This window comes from Pleurodeles waltl, chromosome 4_2 (assembly GCF_031143425.1).
Source record: "Pleurodeles waltl isolate 20211129_DDA chromosome 4_2, aPleWal1.hap1.20221129, whole genome shotgun sequence".
Classification (NCBI taxonomy): Eukaryota; Metazoa; Chordata; class Amphibia; order Caudata; family Salamandridae; genus Pleurodeles; species Pleurodeles waltl.
In genome coordinates, this window is record NC_090443.1 from 604,327,731 (window position 1) to 604,352,898 (window position 25,168).

A 25,168-nucleotide genomic window follows, 5' to 3' on the forward strand; every position below is an offset into this window, starting at 1 on the left:
AACTGAGAAGTTATGTTGCGTGGAAGATTCCACTCATTATATAATTTCACAAAAGTATGAAAACAAATGGAATCAACTTTTCTCTCTGCCTTATTTTCTCAGAGCCTGTGAATTACATATATTCCAATATACCTGACCTTCCAAGGTCATACAGACCTACCATGCATAAGAGTGTAGCGCATGAAGAAGAACACAATGATGAGCAAAATAGGAAAGGTAATGTTCATGCCAATCACAAAATATTCTGGGTTTTTTATTTAAACCATGTGTTTCAAGATAACTGTATGTTGCTCATCTAGATGCAATAGGGCTGTTAGATCTATTGTTGAAGTGAGGAGTTTTAGGGTTACTGTGTATGCTTTGCTTTGGCTTGCAGCACAAATGGAGTGAAATGTGAATTTACACTAGACAGAGGAATCTGTACAACATTAGGATTAGTTACATTTACCAACTGTGTGTGTATAGTTTGCACTAACTATACTGGGAGTGGTATTCAATTGAAGTTTATGGTTTATTGTAAATGACTTAAAATCATAAAGTAAAAAAGAAAAAACAAGATCAATACATTCATATAATCAAGAACATGATGCATAAATATATTTCAACAAGGCTCAAATGTGACCTGCACAGATAGTAAAAATTGTGTACGTTTTTAAGACTACTCATACTATGCATGCTTAGTCCTGGTGACTCAATTTGACATTAAAAAACAGCAGTCATAAAATAACTTGATAACATTGCTGTTCATTGTTCATGGGCATTATATACATTGCAGAATCCAAACATGATGTTGCTCAAGCCTCACTATTAATACCAGATATATTAAAATGAAGTTAATGATTGTAAAACATGTAAAGAGATTTCATAGAACACCAATCTAAAATACAATACAGGTACCAAGTCAAGAGTCAGTGAAGTGTTTTCGATTTTGGGGTGCATTCTGTGTAAAACGTTGGTGACACTGCCTATGAACTGTCAATCCTGTCATTCTACACATAAACTCATGGCATTTTTAAAAGGACCAGCATTGACTCTGCCAGATATTAGTCTCAGCAGAATGTTCCCAATGTGTAACAGTTGTGGACAAATGCAAACAAAATGTGATGTAGCTTCTAGTTTATCACTAGATGATGATTTGTAGGATGTAAGAAAGAATTTTGAGGCATGGTATATTACAATGTCACTTAGAGTAATGATATTGCCTCAAAATGTGCAGCTGCATTAAGCCCTCCTGTTTAAATGGCTATGTCACTGTCTTCAAAATACCATAGCAGGTGAACATGGTTTACAACTCATTAGCAGGAACACATCAAGTTTGTGAATGCAGGTTTTAGTTATGGCTTCATCGTGTAACACTTCTCTATGAAACATATAAATCAAACATATCAACAGAGATGATTTATTCTTGATGGTAATTTCTGTGCAATTTTATGTAACATACAGTCAACTGATACAATTAAATGTGTCCGTCTTGCCCCTAACGTTTAAAAGGCATGAGCCATGTCTATTACTATTTTCAATTATGGTTCCCAGGAACATCTATGAATGTAAAAAAGGGGTGCTGGTATCACATACCCATATTGGCAATCTTTCACAATTGTCTGTATGTCCTTGCCCATCAATGGAAAATATAATTAATGTAGTATGCTCAGTGTGACACAAAGAAATATGTTCATGGAACTAAATGTTCATGTGGTTATTACTATGTGAGAATGGTAAAGACAGTAATGAAAGTGATAAGGAATTAACTTAAATCATACGAGGTTGAAGACTCTAAAATCATCATCTGTTAAAAAAAAATGAATGAATGAGATCAATTGTAACTATGGAATTTCCAGATACTGAAGATTGTGAAGACCCTAGAGTAGGTAATCTCACTGAAATATTATTCAGAAGTGAGTGAGATCTAGTGGATGAAACACATGATCCAATAGGACTGAATGACGGACAGGATTTAAATAGTTTTATCTAAATTATACATTATACTATTAAGAATTCCCATGTGTAAGGAATATGAGACTAAAATGACTAAGGCTTTGATTACAAATTAATTAACTGACATAAAGGAATTTGGATCATGGATATAAAAGTAAAATTGTGACAAGTGTTGACATTGCATGAGAATTTGGAATTATAATGTTTGAGGTTTTTGAGCCTTGGGCAAACAAGAAAAATTACACAATAGCATATGTATTAACTATATTACTGATTTTCATTACTAATTCAATTTTACACAGCATATAAGAAAAAAATGATTAGAGATTTTATATTTTTTATATAGACAGACATTGTGATAAGGATTAAGGGCCTGATTTAAAGTTTGGCAAATGGGTAACTCCTTCACAAATGCGACAGATATCCCGTCTGCTGTGTTAGGATCTCCACAAGCTATAATAGGATTGTAATATGAGATGTCTGTCACCTTTGTGATGGAGTAGCCCCCTCTGCCAAACTCTAAATCAGGCCCTCAGTAAATAAATGCTGCCCTGAATGCCTGGAGTCTAGCAGATCCAAATATGTGTGTGTTTAGCTAGGAAATTTACTTGGCAATTATGTAATAGTAGCATAGGTCACTAAATTGGACCAAAGTCACTGTTTAAGGTGCACAGTTGATTTAATGACAAAGATCAAATTTAGAACTACATGGTAAGTATAACAGATAGATATTTTCTAATTCTGTACAACCTAAGGAGTACCACATCCTAATTGGACCTGAGTTTGCAGACCTAATATTCCAGGCAATGATTCTTTTTTAAGTGCAACAGATGTTTATAATGTTCTTTGTTTTGTACAATGCACCCTATTTCTGTTTGTTGTCTACCACGTTATGTATGTAATCAAAATGCTTGCTTTTTATTTTACATTGGTATATTTTCATTTTATTACTGTGAAATGATTTGTCTCCAGTTGATGGATGGTTACAGATTTGATTTGCATTTGTTTGCTATTTGAAAGCTCTATGACACAAATTGGATCAATATATATAAAACTGGAAATATACATATGTGTTGGCTAAAGGCCTTATTGGCTTATGACAGAAGATCTTTCATAATAAGTTTTCGTACTAAAGTTGAAACGATTATCATTCTTCCAGAGTACAGACTGACATGAAATCAAGATATTGGTCCATGGGAATCACATGGAAAGCCATAGAATTAATTGGATGAGAGAACTAATGGCCAGTGAAAGACAATAATAATTTTCGTGCATACTCAAAATCTCAAGTAATATTTATGTTGTAACAATTAAACTTTTATACTTTTATAGGGGCAATCATTTGGGAGACAACCTCTCTTGCTTCATAAATCACCACAAGTCCTGTAAATCATGCACTCTCAACATATGTTTAGTCACCTTTATTTTCACTCTTTTGGTCCATTTATGTAATATTATTTTGCATTTTGTTCCCAATGGTGCCTAATGAATTAATCCACTTGGAACACCACATTAATGTATCAGGGCCCCTAAAGCATTTCAAGATATAAACCTTTTACTCAGGAGGAATAACAATTTTTAACAATTAAATGCCCAAGAAAACCTATTTGCAGCAATTTGAGCAAAATGTGAATACATCTACATAAACACAATTCAATATAGAGTATTTTTTAATTTTATTCCAAGTTTTTTTATATGTCTTTTTTTTAAACAATGAGTAGTCCCAAACCACTCAGTTTACTTCTTATTATGATTTGATACCCACTTTGTTATCATCTCATGACATCTCCCACCTTCAGTTAATAATTGAGTCCATGTAGACTTTCTTTCATCTCTTCCATTGTAGAGTCATGAAATGTATTCATACTGCTCAATATTAAACTTTCAATAGTTGTGTTTATGTTCTTGTTTGATATTATCTGTCTGTATGTGTTTCATTCCTTGAGTTTAAATTCATAAACTTTATTTTCATGTTCAGCTTTAGTTTGAATAACTTTTCTTCTTTGTTCTTGACTATTGGGGCCTGATTACGATCTTAGCAGATGGGATACTCTGTCGCAAACGGGACAGATATCCCACCCACCATATTACAAGTTCCATAGGACATAATGTGACTTGTAATTTTACAAACGGGATATCCGTCACATTTGTGATGGAGTATCCCATCCACCAGGATCATAATCCCTAAATGCCAGCAGAAATGTAAGAATTACTTAGCCCACTAATCTTTGGGTTGCACACCTTTCACCCTCAGTCCTCCTCCCTTCGTCCACCTCTGTATAGGATAGAATTAACTTTAAAGATATCTCCGTCTTATAATAATATTAATGTATTAACTTGGATTGTATTTATTGTTTCATTTAGTACCAATCTGGTCACAAATGAGGACTAGCCCTGGAAATCTGGCATGTTAAGGGCTTCATTATGAGTTTGGCAGACCCACCATGGGAACATCAAACTCACAGGAAGGATACCTCTACCTTAGCCATGACATTCCCCACAAGCATATTACAATTTTCCCGCCAGGCTGACCAACGGGAACAGTGTTAGGATATTGGCCTTGGCTCCCTTAATGGAGGAGAGGTCAATATCCTAACACCCCAGCACCCTTAGAATGCGCACTGTCTTGAAGCAGACAGTTCGCATTCTGACGGTGCTGGGCAGGAGGGCCCCTGCACTGCCAATGACAGTCCTCACCATGAAAAGGCTGGTGGAAAGAGGGGTTGTAATCAGCCAGGCAATGCAGAGTTCAGCACTGGGATGGCTGGTTACAAGCTAGAACGCCATCACCCCATCAGGATTTTTGATCCTGCGGGGAAGTTGATCTTTAGGTTGGTCCGCCCGTCAATTTAGTAATGTGGTCCACCCCAGGGCTGGCAGTCCTAGGACTGCCAGCATCATAATGAGGCCAGTAAATCTAATTTTTTCAGTTATTTCCCATTCCTAAGTAAGCCCTCAGGATACTCATAAGGGGATTTTCTTTTTTTTTTTACCCCATCTAACCTCTTCATCTAGCGTTCTGGAGGGTAATAGTATTTCTGCGGGTCAGGATTAAATCACGTATTAATACGTCATACATAATGAGGCCCTTAATGGTAAACCCAGCTCACGTGAGATGGAATGCTGATTGGGCTTTGCCAGCATTCAAACTTGTGACCTAACAATTATAGGAGATGTCTGGTTTGGAGCCAAAAACCCTGTAAGTAGGATGACGAGGTTGTCCAAGGACGGTCAACCAGATACCCCCACTCAGCAGAAATAGGGTGGCATTTGGTTGAGGGTGACTTTCTTGTCAGGCCTCTTGTCTTGTATCAATCATTCAATCAATCAATCAGGAATTTGTAAAGCTCACTACTTACCCATGAGGGTCTCAAGGTGCTGAGGTGGGTGAGGAGGGGACGTACTTCTGGCACAAATATCTTTGGTTTCATTTGTTCACTTTCATTTGAGAATCTGATTTATAACTAATTACAGGTGCACTGTCAACTGAAACTGAAATGAATCCATGACAAAGAATGAGGCCACAGTTATTTCTGTAATGGCAATGGACAAAAAAAGATTTCACCCTGGTTCACACCTTCTGACATGAATAATTATTAATACTTACGACACTGAATATTTATACAGTAAACTCGACAAATGAAACCATTTGCTTGTGCATGAAAAATGTCCTTTATTGATACCAAACTCTGTGGTACTTATTTTATGAGCCCCAGCAAAAAGAAAGCTTAATCCGCCTTTGCTGAGAATTATGGTCTCTGCTGCCGATGCTCATTCTACAGAACCAAGCTTATTTTTTCATATTCATATTTGTATGCTCTGAAATACTCAAGGAATTATTCCAAAATGAATAGTGTGTATCCGTGTCACTGGGGTGTATCTATGTATGTGGACTGATACGTGATATGCTTTTTCAACATAAATACTGAAGGTCAGGAAAAAGAAGCCAACGATGCAGCACAGGGACAAATTAGACATGTATAACCCCCTGGAGTATGCGGATGGGCATGTCACAGTTCAGCCCCTCCCTGAGTGGTGTCCACACACTCACCCCACACCCATCCACCACAGGTGTCCACCAGTCAGGTGACCACCATATCAATACATTTGGCTGAGTGCATATGCCAGTGGCGAGTTATACCCATAGCATCTATATGTTCATGTGACTAATTTCTTTAACATGTGGGACTATGGCCCATGATATAACATTAGTGACAAGGGGGCAAATAATCACTATACGATGTCCCACAACCACCTATCACCACAATTAAGAGGAAAGGTGGCAATAGTGTGGAGGCAGGAGATTCCCCTCTTGTCCGCCCTAACACAGTGGAGGTCGGTGAGGAGGCTACACACCACGATAGTCACAACACTCACCTGGCTGCTTTGAAGGTGTTCCATGGTGAAGGCCAGGTACAGTGCGGTGACCACTAGGTGCCAGTGTGTAGCTCTCTCCTGCCAACAGAGGGTAATGGCCTGGTGCAGCCCAGAGGTGGTCGTCTCTGTGAGCGCAAGGCAGGACAAAACATAGCAGCACTGCCAAGGGGGACAAGAGTCACACACCACCACACTCCTGTGAGAGAGAGAGAACACCTAGAGAGAGGCTGCACGCTCTTTGTAGTTACTGGCACAGTGTATGATGGTGGACTTCTATAGGGTGTTTCTGCCTGGCAAAGCAATCAATAAACCGGAATAAAAAGAGAAAACTGGTGGATGGCACCAGAGTGGGCCATTAGCACTGCCTAGTAGCATGCAGGCCTGTTGGTGGCAAGTGCAGAAAGGCTTCCACAAGCAAGAGATGGTCTGCTTCTATAACAGATACCAGGAGGTTTAAGGGCCTCAGTGGAAGACCTCAGAAATTCGTTGACAAGTTCTCCAGTCCTTACAAGGCTTTCAACAGAGAGTCAAGCAATGCCTCAAAATCAAGCTTCACAATGGCTCTAACAGTGCTCCTGATACACACCTTTGAACTTTTGACACTAAGCACCATCTCGAACATCAATACGGTGGACCAACTTTGAACACTTCAGACACAACACTAGCATGTATCCAAACACTGCAGACCTCTTTGCAGCTGTGTTCGTTCCCTGACTCACCTCAGGTTAAACTATGAGTGCAAGTGGAGATGTCCTATTGAAGCCACCCTAATTTGTCTAGGTGTTTGCTGATCTCCTGCTGATTGACCCTAGAGACAGATAGGCTCAGCGGTGTCCAGTTTTGTTTTTGTTACGTATATACAGTTGAACTCGTTGAACTTTCCTTTTGTGTTTTTCGTTTCTGGGATGAATGTAGTGTCCTGGCTCATCAGAGGACAGCTCCTTCCTGGGGTTACCCAACAAACACCCAACATCTATCCACCACAGGCATCTCCAGTCAGGTGGCCCTGTCAAAAAAAGAGGCTATGCGCACATGCTAATCAGTTACACTCACAACATTCATGTGTCTGTGTCATCTATTTCTTTCGCATCTGGGCCTAAGGTCCACAGCATAACATCCCAGTGTTAGTTTGGTGTGGTGTAACCGCACTGGGATAATACTGATATCCAAGTGAGCAGTGTTTACCAGATGCAGTATTAACACTACACCAATTTCTGCACCATTCAAATGGCAGACAATGCAGTATACCATGCTTTACCTGGCCACATTTTTGCAGTGTAAAAGTGCATCATTTTGCACATAAGCTGACGTTTGCATCTGATTTGTGACTGTCCCAGAGTTTGTACTGAGGCTGTTATTTGCATAACTCTTATCTTCTTCATTAAATGTTTACCAGCGGAGATTGCTAAGGAGGAATGCTCATAATAGCTGAAAGGCAGTTAGTGTTTTAAGTCAAAGAATATTAGGCAGAATAAAAATCATTGATATAACTGCAGTATATTTATAGAGAGTAACTACAGTAGGAATAAGAATGTGTCTCAAAGCCCAGCTTACTTCAACAGTAAAGCATTAGACGTGTCACTGCATTCTTCTGGCACTTCACCCCTTCCTTAACATCTCATGCCAAGTATAGAACTGCCAAAAATCCGATAACATACACAGACCCCACACAGCTAAATCAATCACCAGTTGTTCATATGATAACAAGAACCTAGAACCAAATCAGAATTGTGTAGACAACAACAGATCTGACAACCTAAGTATAATGTATTTTGTTCTAGTATATACCATTTTCAAATTATTTTTTCTCTTAACAGCACTGTTTGCCATGGAAATTAAAGTTGAAAAAGATATGAAGACTGGGGAAAGCACAGTTTTGTCTACCATACCGCTCCCATCAGAAGACTTTAAAAATACTGGAGTGAAGGTTTATGATGACGGTAGGAAGTCAGTTTATGCTGTGAACTCTCCAACACAAAATGGAGTGGACAGTCTTGCTCCAGTTGAAGTTGAGGATCTTTTGAGAAAAGCAACTGAGAAAAATGCGACATCCCCAACAGAATACCATGAGGCTATATTCTCTTACCAGTATTCTAGTTCACCAACCCCACAACAAAAAGAATATGTTGCTGATCCACCATATCAAGTAGAAAATAGAAAGAAGACACCTGATCCTAATGGGCATCCAAATCAACCCTTGGACAGCAAAGAAAATGGACATGAAAGTAAACTAAATGGTTTGGATATCCCACAAACACCACAATTTGTATCTCAATTCCAAAAGCTACATGCACAAGAGCAAGGGCCTCAAAATAACCAACATACCAGGATACAACAGAGACAAGAAGAACAAGCAACTCAAGACACACATGAACTGTATCAAGATGGAAAAGAAAATTATCGTGAAGCAATGTTTAAAGACTTTGAATATTCCAATGGAAGGTCTTCCTCTGACTTTGAAGACGATGTCAAGTACAATCTTGTTCATGCCATGCCATGTTATGTTGATGACACTGAACCAGTTACCATGGTTTTTATGGGTTATCAGCATGTGGATGAAGAAGCACAACAAAACAAGAAACTCTCGGACTTTGATGGAATCATTCGTGCAGAGCTTGTGGTTATTGACGATGATGAAGATGACCAAGAAACTGAATTCTCTGAGAAGGTTCCATCACATACAATTGCAGGGAAGGTCAATCAGCCCACTATTCAAAATGATGTGAGACAGAAGTCACCTGTTACAACCGTAAATTTAAATATTAACACATCACCTTACAGAAACTCTATCTCGCTACAAGAACAACAGGCTACATTAGGGCAGCCTCTGTGCCACTCACATCCTGATGGACATATACTTGATGATGGCACTGAAGACCCTTCCTTAACAGGTAACAAAAAGCAAAACCAATGCCATTGCTGTTCAGTCATGTAATGGACTAACTGAATGATCAAGATACACTTTATAACCAAGGAAAGGTTTTCCTTTCCGTTCCAGTTTTACAGTTCTTTAGACAAATACCAGCATAGTGGCCTACCATAAACCTTCTAACTATTAAGCAAAGGATAGGTGACTGCTCCAGATTAAAGTATATTATCTCATAGAGAGGCGAGCTCATTTTCTGGCTCACATTAAGGTTCACTATTATTTAAGACGTTTATCTTTTCTGCTAAATTCTATTGGCTGAAGTTTTCTGTGCCTAAAGGGAACAGACACTTGACCACAAATCTGACAATGTTCGGCAGATGACTCTTTATTCTTATGTGCAGGTAAGGGCTCCTCACACCTTTACCACTATAAGCAATATATAATTTCAGATGTTAACCGGCACTGTTATATCTTTAAAGCTAAGGTGTATGTATGGGAAAAGACTAACAGCCTCCGCTGTGGTGCTAGTGAACGTTGGAATAGTAGCTTTGCTGCATTAGAAGACCCAGCACAATAGTTCACAGGCTTAAATGACAGTGAAGGCAACCACTCCTTTGGTCTTAAAACGGAGGTGAAATATGTGTCTCCTCTTAACAAGCAATGTAGAATATGTTTATACACAGTTACCCCTTTGTAGAGTATACTGTAAAATTCTGTACACCATAACACTTTTGTCCTCATGGCTTAGAACACGTGTCAGTTCATCGCTATATTTGGACGGATATTTAAGACACCCTAGGACCACAGCAAAATCTGAAGTGGGTACTGGATCTTTAGCTTTGAATTTCCCAGCACTGATAACGCTTTAGTTTATCAATAGCTATTTCAGCATTTTAATCTTGACTGTTTATACACTGTTGCCTTAAAATAGTTATGCAAGTATTTAAAAAATATTCTAGGTTGTTTATATTCATTATTATTGTTGTACGTTTGTGAGGATGCTATATTTCGTGTTGGAAATAACATCTGACCATCAACTTTAAGCTTATCCTCTTAGCTTTATTTCAACTGTAAAAGTTACATGTAGTGGGTGTGTTTCCATACGATGGAGCTTCTAATATCGATTTTGCACTTATATTGACACCACAATATCAAAAGTAGATATGAAGGTAGAATAGTAAATCTGTGCTTCACAGTGTATGCTTACCTTGATGGTTTAGCTGTAGTGAATTAGTGGAGTCTATATGCCTCTACGTTTTAATCGCACTTATGTTATTGCTTGGACAAAACGAGCCGATCCACAACATTTTTCTAGCATAAGACACATAATGCTGATGCAAGATTACAATCCACCGTCAAGAGACCCTCACGGTTGAATAGCCACACTCTACAAATACTGATTGATTGATTTAATCCACTAAAGCTAATCTGACATATGTATATTTAGGAGATATTTCTTGGACATTGCGCCTCTTTGCAACAAACTGCACTTGGTTAAGCATAATGTAAGAAACAAACCCCAATACATATTATTGCCAAATACTGTCAGTCTCCAACCTATGGTGGATTGTTGGGCAGTAACCAAAAAAGGCTCGGCACAACTTTTCAACTTCAGCCAGATAAAATCTTTTTTACACAAATGAATGTTGAGGGATGCTGAAATACGTCCCAGTGCAAGATCCCAACTCTGAAGAAGGAGATATGGGAAGGACAGCAGGTCTCTTTCCTTAGAGACTGTGGGACAAGACAGCCAGTGTGACAACCCCACCCTACAAGTAAGTGGAAAGATATCCTAATGGGTCACCTCTTGTCGATGGAGACAAAGTTAAAATCTGTGGCTCTCTAGTACCACGGTCTTTATCTTTAATCCACAGGCATGGGAATAGTTCCACAGTGAGCCATGTCTCCCTGGAGACATAAGAGCACCTTTACGAAGCGTGCCATAGACAAAGAATGAATAGCAATTGAGAAGTTGAAGTGCTGTGTAACACAACGGAGATATTGCATGTAGGAATCAAGTTGCTGAATCAAATTCCTATTTGTGTGCTGTAAGAAGAGCTTACTTCAGTTCCACACAAGCCCATTTTCACGTTCTAATACCTGCTCTCAAAAATCAAACCTCAGTTTTGACGCTGGGTTTCAGATCTTTAGTTTTAGTTTGATAGATCACATTGACACAAACCTTTAAAGCAAATGTTTGCCCACCTTCAACATATACACTTTTAAATATGCCCAGATTCCGAGCTCACAACCTGCTGCATAGTTAGCTCTAATTATTCTCTGAAAGTTGAAATTGACAGACATCGATATTCCTTTTACAAAATTGAATATGATTCTTTGTAGTTTATTTCACTGCCATATTCCTTATGAATTTAGCAAGGTCAACAAAGTACCTACAAGGTGAACTGAATAGTCCATTAGGCAATAGATAGGTATTTGAAAAAAGAATCCACAAGAGGGCTACAAATGCATTATTTGCGAAACTATAATATTTTGTTATAAATGCCTGCACTCTCAAACTACTAAACTGACGATAATCAAGCCTGTTTACAAAACCGAATTTGTGCACTTGATTTAATTGACAGCAGGCGAGGTAAAATGATGCTTGAAAGCAGAAATGTATGCATGGAAAACAATTAAAGAAAATGTAAGTTGCACGCTGTTCAATAATACATTATAACAGTCAGAGGTCACATAATTCGTGCAATTTCAATAGCAAATGGGTTTCCCTTGCTTCTGATTGCCAATTGTTCCAATGTCACCTATGAGAGGAGAAAAGCTCAGCAATGAATGTCTGTACATTTTTTATAACTTTTTCCAAAAAGATAGCAACATAAAACAACACTAACAAAGAAGAAAAAAGACTACAGGTACAAAATTTAATGTTGAAAGGGGAAAAATAATAGGAAATGCAAGCTTACTGTCTTAAAAAGCTGATCATGTAAAGTTTCAGTTGAAAGCTCCAAAAGATGGAAACAATGACAACTAAACGAAATGAAGAAACATTGATATATGCGAAGGAATTAGAGCAAGTTCGGACTTCTTTGTGTTTGTGTCCTCAATCAGGATCAATTTGGCAAAAAATATGTTTAACTGACCCTAAAGTTTGTTGAATATTCTACTTTACTGCCATGTTTGCCAAGGATTTTTTATTAAGCACGACTGAGCAAAAGGTGGAGGGTTTTCCATACCCAAGATGACCATAAATTTCTTAAAATGCATTGGCAGTCTTATGATCCAAGATGCTGACCTGGGTTGGGGAAACATAACAGAGAACAGCGAATATATAATCACATCTGTGAGTTCCATAAGACTATCTGGCAAATAAATGATGGAGCAACTCAACTTTCATTAGAAAAATAAAAATCTATGCATGACATACAAAGAGCATATGCTCTTAAAAACGGAGTTTTCCTGCAATTTTCAGATTTGGGATGTAAGAAATTGGGCTGTTGGTTGACTGGCGGTGAGCCATGGCCAAGCCACAACCACAATCCTTGTCAGGGTGGGGCACAAGCCATCTCTAAATTAAATTGTGCTCAGACCTCTGGTAGCTTGGCACAGAGCAGTCAGGCATAACGTAAAGGCAATGTGTAAAGTATCTGTGCAACATTTCAACCAGTAATAAAGTTAAAACAGCACACAAAAAGGACCCCACACCAAGTTAGAAATATAGCACTTTCTTTAATAAATAAAACTAGACCACAACTACAAAAATCTAATCAATACCTCTGGAGAAATGCAATTTTAAAGATTTTAGTGAATATAGTGTCAAAAAGCACCAAGTCTGGCAAGACGTCACAAGTTCAGGCTGACCGTGAAAGAGTGTGGGCCAGTGTGGGCCAGGTACAGGGATCTAGTTAGGCCACTGAACAAAATACCTTTAATTCTGGTTTGCGGTGCATGCAAGGATCCACGTCGAAGATGCGCTGTGTAGCTGAATCAATGCATCGGTTCCAAGATGCGACACAAGGGCCTGCGACATTATCCAGGATGCTGTTAATGGGTCTTGTGACGCATGGTCTGTCGTCAAGGATGCGGCGCGCAGTCGGGGAGATGCTTCATTTTCTAGGAGCTGCGAGGCTGTAGTGCAGAGTCCAGTTTCATTGCCAAGGCTGCCATCAATTAGTGATGCAAGGGCCTTTACCGAGGATATGTTGCCCAGTGGTTGTTCCGCAGGGCTTGGACTACAATGCAGGTCTTTGCAGCAGGTCCATTTCCAAGCGGCCAGGAATGGGGTGGCACCCCTTGGCAGGGTAGTCTTGCAGATTGCAGAGTTCACATGCCCGTGTATGGTTGTAGGAAGCCTGTAAACTAGCCCTTGGAGATACTCTGAGTTCTTTGTTCATGATATGCAAGTCCATATCACCCAGGCAAGAGGGCAGCAGGCAGCAGATCATCTCAACAGGGCAGCAACCCTTCAGAGCAGCAGTCCAGAAGAGTGGCAGTCCTTCCAGCAGCATAGCAGTCATTCTTCCTGGCAGGGTATCCACTGGTCCAAAAGTGTACTGAACAGTTTACGTCTGAGGTCGAATATTTATACCTAGGTGTGCCTTTGAAGTAAGGAGAAGGTTCTAGAGGTACCACCTCCCTGAGGTGTCAAGCATCTTCTTTCTCCCTGTCCTGGCCCCTGCTTCTCTGGGGTCACAATAGCCTAGTAATAAGTCCTTTCTGTGTGTGCTCAGGCTCAACCTTTGTGATGTGCAAGTGTGGTAGGTGACAGCTCCTCTCCCTGCTTAACTCAGAGTGTCCCATCCTAGCAACACCTATCTTCCCTTTGTCTCACTGTAATTTCTTGTCCTATTGTACTGTAGGACTAAAGTAATAAATATATAGATACATGATTACATAGTGAGGGAATATATGTGTAAGGAATATAATACATTGAGATTTAGGTTGTATCGTATCAATACAGAATTAAAAGAGTTGCAGTATTTGAAGTTAATTTATTTGGGTACTTTTATAACATTATTTTACCTTTCCTCAATATTTCAGTAGTGAAAAGCTTTTAAACAGTTAAGATAATATTCAACTATCATGATAGATAAAAAATAAAAGCAGAGACTCAAAAGCATCTAATCATACAACTTATATAGATACTATGCAATGACCTATGAACATGTTAAGCATAGAATAATATACTCATATGTATACATGCATACATACATACACATATACATGATATATTTATACTCGTGCATAGACCTATACATACACATAGATACATATATACATTTAACTGTAAGTAAAATATACATTTGTTTAAACAGGCCCAAAGGGTATGCATATATTTAAAGAAAAAATAGTTTATATATATATATGGTCCACCTTGTGGCGCGCAAATTCACAGATGCACACGTGAGGAAAGGATTGTTCCTTTGTTATCTCAAAAACAAACAATTGTCAAGCAATTGACTCGTTGCACTCCAGGAGAATTTATTTATTTATCCAAAAAGTGTAAAACGACACCATAATGCACTTGGTGGGTACCATGGAAAGAAACTATAAATAGAGACTCTTGGGAAAGCGTTTTTTATAAATTGTGAACAAGACCGAGAGGTCGAAACGCGTTGGTGGTGTCGTTTTACACTTTTGGATAAAGAAATAAATTCTTCTGGGGTGCAACGAGACAATTGCTTGACAGTTGCATATATATATAATCAAATTATAAATGTTTACGTACACAGGGATATGCAGTCCATTGCTGTTTGAGCATGGTGGTTATATAGGAAAGAGACAACTCTTGAGTAGTCTTCTGAAGATAAGATAGTGGAACTTATATTTGGGGGTATTCAATGCCATAGTTTGGCTGTTTGAACAGGAAGGAGGTTTCGTTGTTGAATGTATTTGGCGATTTTATTCCTGATGAAAAGTGGTCCTGTTCCATGTATTGCTTTGTGGGTGATACAAAGCAGCTTGAAGGTAGATTTTCTGACAACCGTTAATCAATGTAGGGCCCTGAAGGCAGGTGAGATGTGGGCTAGTGGCTTTACATGCAGGAGTAGTCTGGCAGCCGAGTTCTGGATTTGTTGTAGTTTCTTCATAGTAGATAGAGATGATCCAAGGTGGAGGCCATTGGTGTTATCCAGTTTAGATAGTATAAGAGAGATAGTAGCCTGCACCTTGTGTGGAAATCTGAGGTGGGAGAAGATGCATCGCAGAGTTTTCATCATGCTGAAGCTTAATCTTGCTGATTTGTCCACTTGAGCATTCATTGTTAACTTGGTGTTCATGGTAATTCCAAGATTTCTAACTTCCTTAGATACTTTAGGAGGTGGCCCCAGATCATCAGCCCAGGCGCAGAGTGGGTCATCATTTTTCCAGCCACCACATGTGAGTATTTCTGTTTTGAAAGCATTCAGTTTGAGATGGCTCTGTGTTATCCACTGATCAATGGCTCTGAGGCAACTGAAGATTTGTGAGTTTTCAATGTCTTTTGGGCATTCCAGTTTAAGGAGAATTTGTTTGTCATCTGCATAGCTGTAGCATGTGAATTGAAAATCAATGATCATAGATATTGAAAAGCATGGTTGAGATGATTGAGCCTTGAGGGACACTTGCTTTTGTGAAGTAGAATTTGTACGAGTAAGGGGGAATATGGATGACATTTTTTCTGTTTTGAAGGTAGGATGTGATCCAGTCAAGAGCAGTGAGTGTGATGGTCAACTGAGTCTGTAGTTGTTAGGGCCCAGCTTTGTTTTCTTTAATAATGGGAGTATGTGTGCCCTTTTAAGTTTTTCAGGAAAGATTCCCATTCTTAAAGAACTATTGATGATTCCTCCTACTGGTGTGGCAGTTGAGGTAGATAAAAGAATGTTCTTGAAGATGTGTGGTGGACATGGGTCAGAAGGGCAGCCAGAAGGCCTGCTTGCTTTGACCAGATCCATAAATTCATTTTATGATATTTGTTTGAGGGAGTGCAGAGGCTGAGTTGGCTGACTCTTGCAGGGGAGTTTTGGAAACAGATTGGTGCGGGTTGGTGCTGGTGGTTTTCCTTTGTTTTAAATAGGAGTCCAAAATGTCTGCCTTGGTTGTGTAATGATTTGCCAGTTTGTCTGTGAATTCTTCAGTAGTGGGATGAGTTCCTTCCATGCATTTAGGTTTTCAAAATTTGTTGAGAATTTTATAAAATTCTTTGTTTTCAGATACAGCATTTTGAATTCTGTCTCAGTAGTACTCTTTTTAGCTTTTTTGATTGGTGATATGTATATTTTGTTAAGTTTGCATAGGTGAGGTTTGTCTTGAATGTTGTTTGTTTTGAGCCAGGATTGGTTCTACTTTCTGGTTTGTTGTTTTATCTTTTTAGGTCTGTATTTCTCCAAGGTGCTTATTTTCTTCTGTCTTGTTTTGTTTTTCTGAGTAGTATTAGGATATCGAAAGCTTCCCCTGCAGCCTCTCGTAAAGTGTTTGAACAGAATTTATTGTGTCAAGGTCTGTTTTGCCCATTAGTTGTGTTTCTAAGTATTCAAAACTGAGTTTGTTCCAAGGTCGATAGGTAGATGTAGAGAATTTAGGAGTGAAGTTGGTTCAGCATTTGGATTATTTGTGTAGTCATGAGGGTGGGAGTAGGTGTGATGGGAAGTATTATGGAAGTGTATGTTATTTTGATGTGCTGGTGTGTGTGTTTTTTTTGTCGAGTAGCGAGAGGAGATATTGAAGTAGTGTTTTTCTGTGAAGCATTTGTATGTGAGTTACTTCTGGTGAGTGGTATTTGAATAGTACAGGGGTGATGTGTTTTGGAGAAGAGTGTATGTCGTGTGTAAGAGGGGATGGACAAGATTTATGAGTGTTTGTGTTAGATTTGATCACAGGAAGAGGTAATATGAGTGGTGAAGCGGAGTGTAAGGATTGTATGGTTGTATGTTATTGGTAAAAAGGGGAGAGTGTTGGTGGGTGGTGTGCTAGAAGGCTGAGTATAGGTTTCGTCATCATAAAACGGGATCTGTTAGGAAGTAGTAGAGGAAAGAGCTGGTGTTTTGTATGAATAAAGAATGTGTGTGTCTGGATTCAATAAAGGTATATATAATGTGTCTTTGTGTTGTGTTGGTGATGTGTGGATGTGTTAGTGGTATAGGATAGAGTTGTGTTTTGTGTGAGAATGATGGTGCCATAGTGTTGTAGTTGTGGTACAGGTGTGGTTTGTGATGTTTTGAAGTGGCTGTTGAGACACTGAAATCTGTATGAGTTGTGTTTTTGTTTGTTGTGTATGAATAGAATCCCTTTGCTGTTTTTGTGTTTGGATGTTGGTGGAGGGCTTAAGTTGGTAGCTGGTGAGTGCAAAATTGGGCAGCATCTCTGGCCCTAGGCCTGACCTTGCCCGAACAGGCCCAAACAGGCAACTGCCCTTGTCCTCTCTGCCCTTGCCCTTGATGCCCGGGCTAAGACGCCCTGAACCATAGGCTTAAGTAGCCCTATTGGCCCTTTTGGAACTCTAGCCCTAAACCTGACCAAACAGAATCCTAAACCTAAACCCTAGAGCCAATGGGAATCCAGACCCTATTACCCAATGACATCCCTAGCCCAAACAGCCAATCAAAAACAGAGCACTAAGCTCTAAGTCCAATGGGATCTCTAACCCTAGTAGCCAATCAGAACTTTAACTCTAAAACCTTTGTCCAATGGAAACCCTAGCCATAGTAGCCAATCAGAACCCTAGACCGAACGGTCAGCCAGAACTGTAACAGTAAACCCTTAATTCAATAGAAATACTAGCATTAGCAACCAATCACAGCAACAGATACAACAACCAGTAGAAACTTATATAAGAGGCAAGTGACCTTAAGCGCAGGTTGCTGGGGCAGGACAGGGAGGTGCTCCTTTTTTCAGAATCTCCTTGGATACAGACAGGCAAAATCCACACTTTCTAGCTTCCAGCTTCTACTTTTCAGGTAAGGGGCAATTTTAAAACCACTGACACACTGCTTTTTCACACTTGGGCCCATATTTAAACTTAAACGTCATTTTTTTACACAAAAGCGGCGCAAACTTACAAAATACAATTGTATTTTGGATGTTTGAGCTGCTTTTGCTTCAAAAAGCGGCACAAATGCAGCGCTAAAAAAGTATAAATATGGGCCTTAATCACTTTTTCAAGCCAAAAACGAGTGCTGCATATGCTTTTCAAGCACAGTTCAGACCCAGAGCAGATTAAGCAGTCTCCTAAAGACACTCTGGTTAGCCACTGGGGTGTATTTAGCTCTTTTAAAAACCTTGTTTGGGGAGAGTGCTGCTTAATGCAGTCAGTGTGAAAAACTAGGAGAGAAATTTGTACAGTCATTGATAGCACAAAAACAGCAGATTTAGGGTACTAAGTTTGCAGACAGACAAGAAGTAAAATCAGACACTCACAGGTAGAACAAAAATAGCAGCTTAAAAGGACCGAGTTTGCAGAAAACCAAGACTTAAACTCATACAAACACTAGTAGAACAAAAAAGCAGTTTAAAATACCAAGGGCCATATTTATACTTTTTGACGCAAAACTGCGCTAACGCAGTTTTGGCCAAAAAAATTAGCGCCGGCTAACGTCATTCTGAAGCGCCATGCCGGCGCCGTATTTATTGAATGGCGTTAGCCGGCGTTAGCCGACCGGCGCTGCCAGGTGTGCGTGAAAAAAAACGACGTACACCAGGCAGCGCCGGCGTAGGGAAAAATGGCGTTTGGGCGTCCCAAAATGGGGCAAGTCAGGCTGAGGCAAAAAAATCGTCTTAACCCGATTTGCGCCATTTTTTTGGGGCGCCCAGACGCCATTAACATGACTCCTGTCTTAGCAAAGACAGGAGTCATGCCCCCTTGCCCAATGGCCATGCCCAGGTGACTTATGTCCCCTGGGCATGGTCATTGGGCATAGTGGCATGTAGGGGGGCACAAATCAGGCCCCCCTATGCCACAATTTTTTTAAAAAAAAAATACTTACCACAACTTACCTTTTCTTCCCTGGGATGGGTCCCTCCATCCTTGGGTGTCCTCCTGGGGTGGGCAAGGGTGGCAGGGGGTGTCCCTGGGGGCAGGGGAGGGCACCTCTGGGCTCATTCTGAGCCCACAGGTCCCTTAACGCCTGCCCTGACCCAGGCGTTAAAAAGAGGCGCAAATGCGGGGGTTTTTTCCCGGGCGTCATTTTTGCCCGGGAGTATAAACACCACGCACATGCCTGGGAGTCATTTTTTAAGACGGGAACGCCTACCTTGCATCTCATTAACGCAAGGAAGGTGTTCACGCAAAAAAATGACGCTAACTCCATGAACTTTGGCGCTAGACGCGTCTAACGCCAAAGTATAAATATGGAGTTAGTTTTGCGTCGAATTTGCGTCGAAAAAAACTACGCAAATTCGGCGCAAACGGAGTATAAATATGCCCCCAAGTTTGCAGAAAAATAGCGAGCCAAATGTAAACCGACGCAGTAAGGGAAAAAGCACTTTTTAAAAAAAATTACAAGAATACACAGGAAATCTGCGATCTTACCACCTTCGTTGACTCATGCTCACTGGACTGTTTAGGGCACAGAGAAGATGTGTTAACAAAGAAGATGTGCCCTGCATAGCCTGATGGGTCTTCCTGACCTAGAGTTGTGGGAGGACCTGGCACTTGCACCTGAATAGGGCTGTGACTGTCCTCACACAAAGCAGTCTCCAACCCCCTGGAATGTGTTTGGGGCCAGGCCAGGGAAAGTAAAGGTCTTGTGCACTGCAAAGACTTCTCTTTGAAGTTTACCTACTTCAAAGACAGAAATTAGTACCAGATCTCTGACACTACATACTCAGAATCCTTCTGGACAAAGGAATGTCTGCCTGAAAGAAGAGCTGGATGCTGTAGGAGACACTGCCACTCTGCCCGTTGCATTGCTGTGCTGGCCTGCTGCTTGCTGCTTCTGTACTGGGAGTGAAAGGACTGGACTTGGCTTTCTACATCCTACTTCCAAAGGTTCTTCAAGGGCTTGGACTGAGTTTATCTCCTGCTAAGAAGTCTCAGGGACATCAAAGAACTCACCTGCCAGCCCCTGGGCTCCCTTTCTAAGAGTCCTGACTTGCCAAGTGGTGCCAAATCCAGTTCCTGGGCCCTTGGGAGTGAAATATGGTGCTACAAGGAAGAAGAAGCTAATGCATTGACCTCCAGAATGACATTGGAACCGGCGATACTCCCTGACCTCACCTCACTGCCTGCACCGGAGCTGTGGTTTGCACTGAGTGCAACTACCATGACCTACTTCGCAGGGCCAATGCTGCTGCAGCGCCTCCAAAGTGCTGCCAGTGCATGAGTTCAGCCTGCTGTGTCACTGAAGTCCGTGGCACCTCACTCTGTCGCAGCACCTGTGGCCTCATGGTGTGATCACGACGCCGCAAATTTGACACCTCATGTCTTGACCTGCTAGATTCATCAACCCCGCCTTATCGTAAGGAACCACTGCCTCGCTGCCAATGCCACATCACCTCCTCTGCAAACCTAAGAAACCAACACCTCACCACCCATGCCTAGCAGTAAGGAACCAACACCTCACCTCCCCGGTGGTAACAAGGAACCAACACCGCACCAGCTCCAGCGACGCCTCACCTCCCTTACTCCGTGCAATGTCTTTGTTTCCTCATCGTTTTCCAAGAAACTGTAATCGCGGTCTACACGACTCCATGGCCGGCCACACTTCCTCGTGGGCGGCGCCAGACTGTTGGAAGCGACTCCGTCAAGCCAGTCTGATTGCCCCAGTTGGAGCTATTGTGTTTCTAAACGCTATACTACATTATGGGGGTCATTACGACCTTGGCGGACGGCTGAAGCCGCCCGCCAAGGTCTGACCGGCGGATGGCCGCCAATGCAGCCGCACTTCTGCCGCGGCCATCAGGAGATCCCCGCTGGGCCAGCGGGCAGAAACCTGGTTTCCGGCCGCCAGCCCAGCGGGGATCTCGGACGCAACACAGGAGACGGCTCCAAATGGAGCCAGCGCTGTTGCTTGCGGACGTGCGACGGGTGCAGTTGCACCTGTCGCGCTTTTCACTGTCTGCATAACAGACAGTGAATAGCTGCATGGGGCCATGGCAGGGGCCCCGTGACTCCCCTTTCCGCCAGCCTTTTCATGGTGGTGCAAACCGCCATGAAAAGGCTGGCGGGAGGGGGACTCGTAATCCCCTAGGCAGCGCTGCAAGGAGGATTACTCCCGCCGGGACTAAAGTGGCAGGAAACTGCTGGTCCAAAGCGCTGCGGTCGTAATCCCAGGGATTTCTGAAATCCTCCACAACAACCCTGGCGGTCTTTGACCGCCAGGGTTGTAATGACCCCCTAAATCTTTGAAAATTCATATCTTTACGTGTGTATGTTGGATTTTTTTCGTTTTGGTCTTGTTTTACTCAGATAAATATTAGCTATTCTTCTAAACTAATGTGGAGTACTTTTGTGGTGTTTTCACTGTTTTACTGTGTGTCCGTTTGTGTGTGTACAAAGACTAACTGCAGCCTCCTGTAGGATTTTCCACTTTGGCCCACATCTGAAGGATCCAACAGCACCACTTTATGGTCAGATATTTGCATCATATGAATACATTAATTCTAGGCTCCAGATGAAGGAAACCATAATCTCTATGATATATAAAACTACAGCCCTCATCCGGTCACCAAGAGGAGACCCCCAAATCCATCATATATCTGATCAGCATCCATTCCAGCACCTCATGCAGTACATTAGGCCCGCTGAACAAAGTACCTTAAAAGCTGATTTGCAGAGCACTGCAAGGATCTGTGTCGAAGATGCATCGCATAGCTGGAGCAATGCATTGTTTCTGAGATGCCACTAGGCTTCAATGCAAGGGTTTGTGTGGTCTTAGAGGATCTCATCTGTGGGGCTAGCAAAGCAAAATCCGTCAAGGATGAGAAGCGCGGTCACGGTGCTGCATTGGTTCTGAAGAGCTGCAATGCGGATTCCAGCATTGTCACCGAAGATGCTGTTGACAAGGGATGCAAGGTCCTGCGCCAAGGATGGGTTGCCCAGTGGTGGTGCTGATGGGCTGTGCATTGTTTTGCAGGTCTTTGCGATACGTCCAATCCATACAGCAGTGGCGATGTGTTGGTTCTGCTCGCGTTTGTGCCACGCAGCAGAGGATATACATCAGTTCCGCTGGATCCAAAGAGACTGGCAGAGCATCTTAAGCCCTCTTCCAAGGGGCCAGGACTGGGGTGGCACCAATTAGCAGGGTAGACTAACAGATGACAGAGTCTAGCTGCAGGTCCAATGTTGTTGGAAGCATGTTATATCCCTGAGGCTTAGATCAGGTTGCCAGCCAACTAGCACTTGGAGTCACTCAGGGTTCAAGATATGCAGGTCCAGTCCTTCTCACCCAGGCAAGAGGGCAACAGGCAGCAGGTCCACACAGCAGGGCAGCAGTTCTTCGGAGCAGTAGTCCACCAGAGTGGCAGTCCTTCCAGCAGCACATCAGTCCTTCTTCCTGGTAGAGTATTCACTGGTCCAGAAGTGTGCTTAAGAGGTGGTGTCTGATGTCCAATATACATATATCCAGTTGTGCCTTTGAAGTCGGGAGAAGCTTCTAAAGGTTTGCACCCCACTGAGGTGTCAGGTATCCCCTTCCTTCCTTTCCTGGGCCCAGGTGGCTAGGGACACAATAGCCTAGTAATAAGCTATTTGTGTGAATGCTCAGGCAGAGCCTATTTGATGTGCAAGTGTGGTAGCTCCTCTCCCTCATTAACTCAGAGTGGCCCATCCTGCCAACACCTATCTTCCCTTTGTCTCACTGTCTGGGAGCAATACACAAAGACCAATTGATAGCTACACCTAGTCATGTTACTGAGGATCAGGCACCAAATAGTTAGGACAAGAAAATGTAAAATTTCTAAAAATTTTATTTTCAAAAATCTGGCTTTACTATTAAAGAGGGATTTCAATTACAATTCTTTAGACACCACACTCCAACTGTCTTCTTGGTCCCAATTTGAAAATTCAGCTTATTAAATGTCATAAGGTAACTCTAATGTTAACCTAAGGAAGGATTAGGCCTTGCAGTAGCAAAAAACAAATGTAAGAGTTTTCACTACAAGGCTATGTAAAACTTATATGTTCAAATCTTTAAGTACACTGCACCATGCCCTTTGGGCTGTCCAGGGCTATCTTGGGGCTGACTTACAGCCAGTAAAAAGGAAGATTTGGGTCTGGCAAAACGTTCATTTTGCTAAGCTGAAATAGCAGCTTAAAACTGCACACACAGGCTGCAATGGCAGACCTGAGACAAGTTTAAAGTGCTACATAAGGGGGGGGGGAGGGCACAATCAGTGCTTTACTCCCACTAGTAGCATTTAATTTTTGGGCACAGGTAAGTCGGGAAAAAACTGGAGTAAGTGATGGCATTCCAGTTCTTTCAAGATTCTGATCCGCCAAAAGTATTTTTGAGGTTGGTGGCCATGGCACACCACTTGTCGCCTTAGCTTAGTATAGATGTAGAAAAAAATCTTAATCTAACAGTAAAAAGTTTTGTTTTATTACACAACCAATCTAAGCATGTTTAAAAAGTTTGTATAAAATGTTTTCCAGATATGTGGTGAAGATTTAGAACCAATTTTTCAACTGGCATTGATTTACGATGTTGACCAGTAGTTTTTTGGAATTCTGGGATTTTTATCTGGTTTGAGGATACGTATGAGTGTAACCTCTGAAAATGTACCCCAGACGTACTATATAAGATGACATTAGGGTATAGCAGAAATAGATGCGGTGCAACAACAGTCTGAAATGAGGCAGGCAAAACAAGGGAGACAGATACTCTAAGAAGCATCCTCGATCAAGCACTTCTCACCATATAGTGAATAAGCCATTTAGGCGCAGTTGTTTTTATGTTGTATACTATTGTTTTGGTAGAAGCATGAAGTGACTGTGTCATGTTTTTATGTATTATTTCGAATTAAGCATTTCTCTTGGTAATATCGTACATATAATCAGAGAACAGTACTTGGAATTATTCTGTAGCATAATTTAACAAGCATTTGCAATTCAATGGGACTCTTGTTTGCTCGAGTTAGAGCTGTTAGTGTTGTAAATTCATACCTAGACTTTTCTTGCCACATAAATTGAAAACAAAAAGTAAAACAGTTGCAATAAGCGAGCCAATTCCAAGCGCCTTGGCCCCCATGAGCGCGAAGGAGAGATATAAAAGGAATAAGAAGTTAACTTGCAGTCAAATGTATCGGCAAACGTGCAATTATCCATGTAACAAGGTTGATGGTCAAGGTGGTAACAAAACTGCTCCAAAGGAGGACAAACATAAATCATTTACCAATGATAACAAAGGATTTTTGAGAGGCAACCCGATAAACAAGTGATAGTGATGGGCATGCAGTGGGCGTGGTTAAAAGCCCACAGATAGATTACAACATATCAGAGCGCTTGCACGCTCGACCTAAAAACGGGAGGATGTAAAGGAGAGGTGGAGAGTGACAGACTGAAAAGTACAATGTATTAAGCGTATTTGAAGATATGCAAGGAGGTTTCTTTGGTTGAAAAAAATAAAGTGGTGTAAAGCAAAGTGCAACTGATCAACATTGGGACAAAGCAATTGGGTTGTGATTGTGGCCTTGAGACCAGAAGGTACATTGAGGAGAACTAAACATGTTCACTAACACCATACAAATACCAGTGTATATAATTTATGCATAAATTACAGAGTTACAAGAAAATTGGTTTGAAAAGACTGAAAGTCATTGGAATGGGTAATGCCAATGGGGTTTTATTCCTTACTCGAAGGAGCGAGATTCGGAAACGGGTGCAAATTGCGCGCCTGTTAATTTGCACACCAAAGCCTAGTTCAAGTTCACGGGTGCGCCATTTGCACCCGCAACTGTCGGCTGGATGTTGATTGGAGCCTCTGTGTGTTGGTCCCTTAGAGAACAGGCTCCTGTTAGGATAGCGAGTAAAATGTTAGAGCAGTAGCCTGTTAATGGTTAAGCATAATGGCTAATATATGTGCAAAGAATTAGAAGACTTGAAACGTAGTGTGGTCCATA

At 41.2% G+C, this 25,168-nt stretch overlaps 1 protein-coding gene across 2 annotated transcripts in view; it reads left to right on the forward strand.

The window, feature by feature from the left end:
• Nucleotides 1–25,168, forward strand: part of PALMD (palmdelphin) — a 181,787-nt gene that overhangs the window by 151,131 nt on the left and 5,488 nt on the right. The window contains exons 6-8 of one of the 2 annotated variants that reach the window (XM_069232141.1): nucleotides 103–216; nucleotides 8,130–9,203; nucleotides 15,444–15,514. In XM_069232141.1, coding sequence (XP_069088242.1) covers nucleotides 103–216; nucleotides 8,130–9,203; nucleotides 15,444–15,514 — 1,259 coding nt within the window. The remainder of the gene's footprint in view (nucleotides 1–102; nucleotides 217–8,129; nucleotides 9,204–15,443; nucleotides 15,515–25,168) is intronic. The other variant, XM_069232142.1, reaches the window with a different exon arrangement.